Source organism: Chinchilla lanigera, unplaced genomic scaffold, assembly GCF_000276665.1.
Source record: "Chinchilla lanigera isolate Chin_1 unplaced genomic scaffold, ChiLan1.0 scaffold00081, whole genome shotgun sequence".
NCBI lineage: Eukaryota > Metazoa > Chordata > Mammalia > Rodentia > Chinchillidae > Chinchilla > Chinchilla lanigera.
Window position 1 is genome coordinate 5,301,088 of NW_004955482.1, and position 9,763 is coordinate 5,310,850.

At 56.8% G+C, this 9,763-nt stretch overlaps 1 protein-coding gene across 4 annotated transcripts in view; it reads right to left on the bottom strand.

Annotated features, from left to right (window-relative positions):
* Positions 1–7,350, bottom strand: part of Dnah10 (dynein, axonemal, heavy chain 10) — a 101,785-nt gene extending 94,435 nt beyond the window's left edge. For 3 of the 4 annotated variants that reach the window (XM_013503541.1, XM_013503540.1, XM_013503542.1), the window contains exons 1-4: positions 6,918–7,348; positions 4,620–4,694; positions 2,059–2,159; positions 1,111–1,219 (exon numbers count right to left, since the gene is read on the bottom strand). In XM_013503541.1, coding sequence (XP_013358995.1) covers positions 1,111–1,219; positions 2,059–2,159; positions 4,620–4,694; positions 6,918–7,131 — 499 coding nt within the window. In that variant the 5' untranslated portion in view covers positions 7,132–7,348. Of the gene's footprint in view, positions 1–1,110; positions 1,220–2,058; positions 2,160–4,619; positions 4,695–6,917 lie in introns of all 4 variants that reach the window. The other variant, XM_013503543.1, reaches the window with a different exon arrangement.
* Positions 7,351–9,763: the final 2,413 nt, after the last annotated feature.

A 9,763-nucleotide genomic window follows, 5' to 3' on the forward strand; every position in this document is an offset into this window, starting at 1 on the left:
AAATAAAGCCCAATAAGATCTTTAAAATAAGAAAAATAGTAACGATTTTTTATCAAAATATCAAAAATAATAATGCTTCATAAAAAGGGAAGAGTGACAACAAAGACTGATACTGACGGCAGACTGGACGCCACCATTGCCAGCCAGGCCCTGTAGCGCCTCGGGGTGAGCAGAGGTCTCAGGAGCGACCTTCGAGGGGCGGCAGGCTCAAGGGAGGAGGTGGAAGGGCGGCACCGGCTGGGCTGCCGCTTTCCTCCCCACTGTTCCCACCCCCCAGACAAGTGAATCCTGGAACACCCCGCCATCCATGTTCAAAAACCAGGTCCGGAGAAAGCCAGGCCTGGCAGTGGGCCCCTGTCACTCCAGCGCTCTGGGAGGCTGAGGCGGGAGGATCGAAAGTTTGAACTCAGCCTGGGCAACTCAGTGACCTAGCAAGGCCCTATCTCAAAATAAAGAAAAGGGCTGGGATGGGGCCCAGTGTGAAGGCCCCAGGTTCGATCCCCAGTTCCCCCCTTTCCCAAAAAAAAACAAAGGAGAAAGACAGCAGGATGTGTGCCAAGACCGCGTGAAGCTGCCGCGCCTGAGCACACCCCGAGCCGCCTTCCCACCCGCTGTGCCCCTGCCTCCCCCACGCGGCCCAGGTCTGCAGGGAAGGACGCCCGCGGAGTGCACGCCAGTGACCCCGGCTCCGGACCCGCTCTCTCCCCGTACACGGTGACCCCCGTGCGGGGTACGGGGCGGCATCCTAGTCACAGCCTCCGCCGAAAGCAGGAAGCCGCGGGCGGAGGCATGAAGCAGGCCGCAGAAAGGACGCGCTTACAGCCAGTCGCCGCAGGAGGCCAGGCCCACTGTGCCCAAGCCCCACGGGGACACGTGTGTCGGGCCACCAGGCTCCCTCCTCGCCCCTGTGGCCATCAGGGACACTGTGAGTGTCCCTCTGGGGTGCCGGACATGCTCCAGCAAGCAGGCGGCGTCGCAGCACGGACCCATGAGCAGTAGGGGGCGCTGTACCACAGCATTATGCTCCCAGGACCACGCTGGGGAAGGGACCCTGGCAAACTAGGGTGCGCACGACGCGAGCATCGCCCCGGCACACGCCCAGGAACGCACCTGCTGTGTTCCTGAGGAAAAACACCACATTCCGGCCCAGAAACGCCTCAGGAACTGGGGTACAGACCACCTGGAGGTACAGCTTGTCCACGACTCGCTTCACCAGCCTCTGAAATGGAGGCAAACACGGCCAGGCTTGAGTTCACCTGCTCGTGGAAAGAATCGAACACCCTGGGAGGCTGAGGCAGGCGGATCTCAAGTTCCAGCCCAGCCTGGACAACTTAGTGACTTAGCAAGACCTTGTCTCAAAATAAGAAAGAAAAGTGGGCTGGGGATGTAGCTCAGTGAAAAGGCTCCTAGTTCAATCCCCAGTACCGCAAAAAATAAAATAAAATAAACACAACAAAAAACAAATGCCACAGAGACTGGATGGAGGGGGCCAGATGTACACGGAGCTCTGCCAGGCTCTCCGGGTGGCCTTGGGGCTTCAGGCTACACCTGTTCAGGCCAATGACATGACTCGTAAGTCTCCCTGGGCCCCTGGGCCACACTTCCACCCTATCAGGGAGACCTCTGGGGAGGACTGGGGACTTGGGCTGAGTGACCAAGGCCGGCCACATGGCTGCTCTGTGCAGTCAGCTGACCCTCGGCAAGAGTCCTGGTCGCCAGGTGAGCCCCTGGTTGGCAGGACGCCGTGTGGGGTGTCATACCCAGGGGCTTCGCGAGCTAAGCACGGTCCATAGACTCCATCCAGACAGGACGCTGGCCAGCCCGGCCTGGTCCCTCCGGGGCTCCGCCCTGCGCCTGTCACCCTGCTGACTCTAAGCCACGCGCGTTTTCTGCAATAAGCCGAGCGCAGCAGCGCTCCAGGGCCCTGCGAGTCCTTCTGCCAGTCCTCGAATCTAAGGTTGCCACCCCAGCACGCCACCCCGCGCGACGCGCTCCCCAAGGCAGACCCTCCCGGGGCAGCAGAGCCCGGCCAGCCCCCCAGGAGCACAGGGCGCGTACGCGGGTCGGGGGGCTGGCTAAGGCCTCTCCGTCCAGGTTCCCATCTTCCGCGCCGAGAGCTGGAGGTGCCGTGGAATCACTTCTCAGCTGCAAATTCCTAGCTGCAAAACAGGATCCCATGAGTGAGGTGAAATTGTCCGGCCATCAGGTCTCCCACCGGGAGGCTGGCCTGGGTTTTACACAACAGTGCACTTCATCCAGCGGACATTTTTGGTTTCCACCGAGAATGTCCCCAAAATTCTCAGGTATGTGGAAGGTGCTGGATCCATCAGTGGAGTCATCGGGTGGGGCCTGGGGGGGTGGGGCCTGTGGGGGCGGGCCCTGGGCGGGGCCATCTCCTCTCGGCTCCTCCCACTCCCTTCGCCTCCTGTGACCCATGCGGGGAGCCGCTCTCCTCCGCCAGACCCCTCTGCCCCGCTCTTTCTGCCTGAGAGCCAGCAACTCTCTGGCTGAAACATGAGCCTAAATAAGTGAACCTCTCCTCCTTTACTTTGTGGGTGTCAGGTATTACTCTCAGCGATGGGAAGCCGGGTGTGGTGGCGCAGGCCTGTAATCCCAGCACTCGGGAGGCTGAGGCAGGAGGATCGTTGCGAGTCCGAGACCAGCCTGGGCTACACAGTGAGCTCGAGGTCAGCCTGAGCTGCATAGCGACAGCCTGTCTCAAAAAGACCAAAAAAAAAAAAGACTTTGATCTAGCATTTGGGGCTGGGAATTTAGCTCAGCGGCACAGCATCTGCCTGGCAAGCGCAAGGTCGTGAGTTCAATTCCCAGTAGTGGAAAAATAAAAAATAAAAAAAATTTTAAAAAGGAAAAAAAGAAAAACTATACTCTCAGCAATGGGAAAGGATCAAGGCAGGTGTGTACCCGCGTCTGTGGCAGTGTCTAATGTGTGATTTCCCTGGGGTCTTCACTCAAACAGAGGTTTGTCACTAAGGCAGGGTTCCACTCCATGTGCCACCATAATGATCCTTGAAACTCGTGGGAGATGTGACACACACAGCGTCGCTGACACGGGGACCTGCAGGACAGAGTCTGGGCCCAGAGACCGCCCCAGGGCGGCACACACGCCCCCGTGGCTCCGCAGTCAGCTCAATCCTTCGCGCTGTCGATTTCCTCACCCGGACAACGGGACGGTGACCACCGGTGGTCAGCGGCAGCCAGCTTGCAGAGCACCTGGGGTGCACGGTGGGGACCAGGCACGCGGGCAGTCAGAGGGAACCACCACTAGACGGCAACGCCACGCCTCATGAGGGCGCTGCTAATGCCCACAATCAAAACCAGCCTTGGAGCTGGGCGTGGCACAACGGTAATCTCCACACTGTGGGAGGCTGGGGCCGCAGGACTGGAAGTTTGAGCCCAGCTTGGGAAATTTAGCAAGGCTCTCTCTCCAAATAAAAAATAAAAGGGCTGGGGGTGTAGCTCAGGGGGAAGGCTCTGGGTTCAATCCCCAAGGGTGCAAGAAAAGGAAAAAAAAAAGTCTTTTATTTCGAAATTTGCGTTCTCCTCTTTCCAGTCTTTGAGACTTACTTGAGGGGGTGACACTTGTGTTAAAACTCAATTCCTCTGAAAAAATCAAGCCGACTAAAGGAGATGCCACGTATTGCCAGGATCCTCTCCCCTTCCAGCTTCCCGGGCTGAGCGAGGCGGTGGGGGCGCCCCTGGGGCTACAAAATCGCAGCGGGGCGGGGACACTGTCTTGCTGTGCTGACAGAGCAGGTGGGCCACACCAGGCCCTTCGCCATGGCAGGAGTGACATGAGGGGCGGTGGCCGTGGTGTGGGGCTGTCCTGTGCACCGTGGGGTGTCTGGCCGGGGCCAGGAACACCCGCGCCCAGAACAGGTGTGCAGGCCCCGGGTGGAGCCCCCAGCAGCAAAATCACCCAGCAAAAACCACCTCTGCAGGGAACTGGCTCACACACACCCCACGCCCACCAAGGGCCACGGGCGCGACAGCACACTCACGCGGCTCTCACTGCCCCTGCCGAGCGGGGACGTGCCACTGCGTCCCCCCCAGCGCCCCTTGGCTTCAGTGTCCCTGAAGGAGATGGCAGGTGCCATTCACACAAAGGGACACCTCGCCCTGCCCCAGGGGCACGGTCCTTTTATGTTCAGTGCCGCCCTGGGTTGAACAGCGTCCCCCATCCCCAGCGTGTGACCTAATTGGAGAGACAGTCTTGCGGACAGAACGAGTGGAGTGAGATGAACACCCCGCAGATAACGGGGGTCTGACCCCAACGCCTGGAACCGGCAGGGGGCCACCCTATGACAGAGGCAGGGGCAGAACGGCAGGTCCACAAGCTGAGCAATCCCAAGGGCTGTCATTGGCCACCGGAAGCCATCGGGGCAAGGACGGGCACCCCGCCTCGGGGCTCCTCGCTTTGAACTGGAGGCTCCGGAAAAGTGACAGGATGAGTTGCGTTGCTGGTAGCACCCAGCCCGTGGTGGCAGCCGCCCAGGGGCGCTGCCGCATGTATGGGCGCACGGCACTGCTGTCTCTAGGGCAAACGGATTCAGGGTCCCCGACCCCTCTCCGAGACCCGCCCCGCCCACCCCAGCGCTCACCCAGGGCCTCGGCCTTCTGGTCAGCAGGCTCTTCCTCCTCGTTCTCTTCTCCGGACTGGACAGACAGCTCGCTGTCTTCACGGTGAGCACACGGAGAGAAACACACCTTGTTAAGTCTGCGCGCACCAGGTAGCTAACTCCTGCTCTCCCGGAGCCAGGGGCTGGGGTGTGGCCACAGGGGACTCGCGCATGTTCCGGTCACCAGAGCCAGCTCGGTGACACCGTGAAGGTTTGCATCGAGTCTGACAAGGGACAAAGGACATGAGAAGGGTCAGAGATATCATCGGCCCAGAACAGAAATGACCAACAGGCCTGAAAGAGGCCCGGGGCGCACAGCGTGGTGGGTGGACTCAGCAGCCCGGCAACGTACACTTCATAGGGTGACGATGCAGACTGTGGAGAAGTCACCACAGCTTTGATAAGTGAAGGATGCTGGTGGCACACACCTGTAACCCCAGCACTCTGGGAGGCTGAGGCAGGAGGGTCGAAAAGTTCAAGCCCAGCTTGGGCAACTTAGCAACTTAGTGAGACTCTGTCTCAAAAGAATTTTTTGTGTTTGAACATCCAAGACGGCTTTTTTAATTTGACCTTAATACATGTAGATATTCATAAAGAAAAGCACTCTTCTTACTTCCAGTGAAAAAAATAAAACAAAATGTCATACAAAACCGTTAAGAGGATAGCAAGAGTTAGTACACTGTGTACCATAATCTTAAAAGAATGGCCAGGATGTGACTCAGAGCACAAGTCATGGACAAAAAAAGGTTTTCTCTTACAAAAAAGAAGCAGAGGGGCTGGGGATTTAGCCCAGCGGCACAGTGCTTGCCTGGCAAGCGCAAGGTCATGAGTTTGATTCCCAGTACTGGAAAAAAAGAAAAAGAAAAAGAAAAAAGAAAAAAAAAGAAGCACAGAACTTTTTCAGTGAAGGAAAAGAGGGCCGGGGAGGTAGCTCAGCAGCATAAGCACCTGCCTGGCAAGTACAAGGTCCTGAGTGTGATTCCCAGTAACATAAAATAAAATCAATGGAGGAAGAGAGACCAGTGGTATAAGTGAAACAAATTAGCATATAAATTGAAATATTTTTGAAACAATGGGACAGGGAATTTGGGGGAATTATCTGAACATCTCTCTACTTCCTGTTTCTCTGTCTTCTATTTTGCGCTTTACTTATATCTGTAAATACTGTGTTTCTCATAACAGATACCGCACAATACACAAGCTTGTGTGTCTGGCTTGTTTCATTGACATTATGTTGTCAAGTTGCATCCATTTGCCTACAGGTACCTCAAGTTCCTCTTTCTTTATGGCCGCGTAGTACTCCACTGTGTTCCAAATTTTTTTAAGGAGTGGGATATAGTCAGTGCAAAGGGCCTGGGTTCCATCACTGGCACAGCAGGGGGGAAGATCTGCCTGGCACTGCAGCCCCACCCTGTGGAGCTCAAGATGGCACCAGTGCAGTCACCTAAACCCATGACAACTGCTACCCATGATCCCTCATCGGACCCTGGCCCGGCCCACCCCCTCTGTGTCCCTGGCCAATCAGAGACTCACAGGACCTGGTGCTGGGCACCTCATCCCTGCCATTTCTGTATTTAAAATACAAATATATGCAACATAAATCCTGGTCACCTTGGAAAGCCTTGCGTGGGGGCCTGCTTCCCTTTTCAGTGGGGCCGGCGGGGAAATGGACAGGGACCCTGGCACTGCGCGGACAGGGACAGCGGGCCGCCTGGGTCCCTCCCGGTTGGCCTCCGCGTGGCTGCTGAGCGGCCGCTGGGACTCCGAGGCCTCTGTGGCCTCGGAAGGGGCGCTCTGTCCTCTCCCCCGGGCTTCTCTAAAGCCGCGGCAGGGATGAGAGTAACCCATCGGCGAGGTGGATGAGCTGATGGGGCCACTTGCACGGTAACTGCTTGCCGCAGGCGCTAAACAAGAGCTCGCTGCGCTGCTCCAGCCCAGGCGCTGGCTTTCCAAGCCGGCTGTGCACCGAGGAGGGCAACAGCGGCAGCGACCGCACATGGAGGGCGACAGCAGGCTTGATTTTATTTTCTTTTGTTTTCCTGAGGACTGAACCCAGGGCCTTCGCACTGAGCTACATCCTCAGCCCTTTTTGAATTCTTTTTATTTTGAGACAAGATCTAAGCTGCCTAGGCTTGGCTCGAAATTGTGATCCTCCTGCCTCAGCCTCCCGAGTGCTAGGATTGTCAACTGACACCGGTGTTTCGGGACTGCACCCGCAGCGGGCTGTCCGGGCGGGCGCGGAGGGCGGGCGGGGCCGGGCAGGGCAGAGCGGCGGCTCACCGATCTCCACCTCCACCTCCTCGGGCACCCAGGTGCGGTAGAAGAAGAGCGCGGAGGCGCCCTCCTCGTCGCTCCTGAGGTTGAGAAAGTGCAGGATGAGGTCCTCCGCCTCGCCCTCGTCGCGGGTCAGCAGCTCCTCGAAGAGCTGGGGGTCGGAGAGGTCGAAGGCGGCGTACACGCGGTCGCGCATCCACAGCACCCGCAGGTCGTCCATGGCGCCGCACAGAGCCGAGCAGAGCGCAGGGCTGGCGGCGCAGGGCCCGCGGGCGTCCTTGGCAACGGCGGCCCCAGCAACGGGCGTCCGGACAACGGCCCGCGGGTGACTCGCACCCGGAAGCACCAGCCGGCGCGGGCTCGTGGCCGCACTTGGCTCAACCTTGACGTGCGTTGTGACCCTCGCGAGCCGCCATCTGCGGTCGCAGGTCCACCTTGCAGGTAAGCAGGGGCCTCAAAGGGCGGCGCCAGACCAGAAAGGGCCCGGCGGAGGAAAGGCGAAGGACAAAGCCTCAGCCCCCGCCACGAGGGCAGGCCGGGCGGCCGGACTAGGGACGAAGGGCGGGGATCTTTGGCTTTCTACCTGGACCAGGACACAAGAAAGCAAAGCACACACGTCTTAAAAATATAGGTGTATTTATTTGTCATTAGCAAAAGGAGTCCAATACCGATAGGAAGATGCAGATTTGTCTCCCATGCACTGTGGAGCGAAATACTAACTCGCCGCTGTTGCCTCGCAGCGATGGGCCCAGCCCTCTCCTAACAGAGCCCCGTGTTCTGAGTATTTCCTAAAATCCTGAGCGAGAGCACAGCGTCGGTGGCCCCACGGGAAAGCTCTCGCCAACCCCTTATCTCCACCCTCTTGGATTAGGACTTAAAATCCCCTATTTGGAGGTGCGCCAGGTGCAGGCAAGCACGCCTGCCTTGAACTTTAATAGACAAAGGTATGGTATTGTCTTCAATGCAGCGCTCCAGGTCTGAATACTTAATTCACTCCTAGCCAGGCGAGGTGGTGTACACCTGTCATCCCAGCTGCTCAGGAGGCTGAGGCAGGAGGATTGCATGTTGAGGTCACTCTGGGCAACTTAGTGAGATCCTGCCTCAAAAGCAAAGCCGTCCAGAAATGAGGGCGGGGCTCATTCTGCCAGTGGCGAGCCAGTCCCAAGGTCCTCTCCAGAGCGGATGTCAAAGCAGCTCTAAGCCCTGGTTCTGCTCAAGTGACAACACTACTCTGCCCTGTGCAGGCCGGAATCAGGCTCTGTTCCACTGAGGGACAAGTTCAGGCTTTTGTTTTAGGGCTCCACACCATGTGGCAGCAAGCATATCTGACACATGTGGCCGCCCTGGCCCTGACCTTCGACCCCGTCCAGACCACCGCCCATCTCTCCTCTGAAAGTGGCTCTCAAGGCAGCCTACAAGTGCTGTGCATCGCAGAGCCCAACAGCAGCTTAAGGAACCCAGCCAAGCGGCCACTCTGGGAACGTGGCTCACGGCCACCGCTCTGCAAAGTGAACCTTCCCCTGGTGTCTAGAAAGTGCCCTGAGGAAGTATTCCCACAGTCTTTTCCCAAGTTTGGGTTAATTTTTTATATAATTACATTCTGTGTAACTGCTGTATATTTAAATCACAAAGTGAAGGGCTGAGATGTCGCTCAGCAGCGCAGCACCTGCCTGGCAAGCGCAAGGACCTGAGTTCAACTGTCTGTAACCCCCACCAAAAAAAATTGAAAAGTGAAGCTGGGCGTGGTGGTGCACGCCTGGACCCAGCGCTGGGGCTGCTGAGGCTGGATGATCGCCGTGAGCTCAAGGCCAGCCTGGGCTACAGAGTGAGACCCTGTCTCAGACAAAAACAAAGTGAGCCTTCGCTCTGCATTCTATACCGACCATAGGTTTAAATTAGAATTCAAACGTGGCCTCCTTGGCAGTTCCCAGAGGGAGCAGCGGGCGCCCAGCCGGACGTCTGTCCCTGATTACTAATCCTGGAACAGTGCCACGAAGTCGTGGCTTCCTAGGGACACATTAGTGGCCACTGTCACTGCCACAGATTCCTGCATTAGTGAGGGCGACAACTGTGGGCAGAGAGCTGCAGGTGAGAAGCAAGGCGGATGCTACACAGAGCTCACACCCGCCGGTGCCGCGCTTCTGGGGAAATGGAGCTTCTGGTGCAGGGTGGCTTGCAGGAGTTCCCAGCATCGCTTTCTGCTTGGCAGCTACACAGGAAGGAGGAACGCGGCACTCAGAGAGCGGAGCCTCTGCTCTGACCAGAGGGGTCTCAGTTCAGTCACGGCATGTCACATGCGGCTCAGCTCCTGTCCCTCAGCAACAGGACAAAGAAGTCACCTGAGAGAGCTGCTCGGATGCGGTGCACCCCGGGTCTCAGCTTGTGAAAAGGGGCCACACTCGTGACCTGAGCGGGTGACGGACAGGCCCCTGATGTGTCACTGCTGCGTGAGAACACAGCAGATTTCATTTTGAAAACAATCTAAAACTGATTAAAATGAGAAGCACTGCCATAATTTACAAGACGACGGACTGGATCCCAACGCTCCACAGGACGGGCTCAAATTCAGGCAACACCAAAAGTCAAGCAAACGGTAAATTTAAGTTCAGCTTTATAAATATTAATGGCTTTGTAAGAATTCATTTTCAGTTGATCTAAACAGTATTTGAAGGTTTAAATGAACCCTAACTACCTTTATCAGACCTTTATTTAGAATCTGTGTAAAAGTAAAAAATTATACTGCTCTCAAGGATAGGTGCAATCTCTTCATGGTAAAATATCTTAATTCATATTTTGCTATAAAAATATGCAGACACTACTTTTTGTTTTTCCATATAAACCATTCTGAAGCC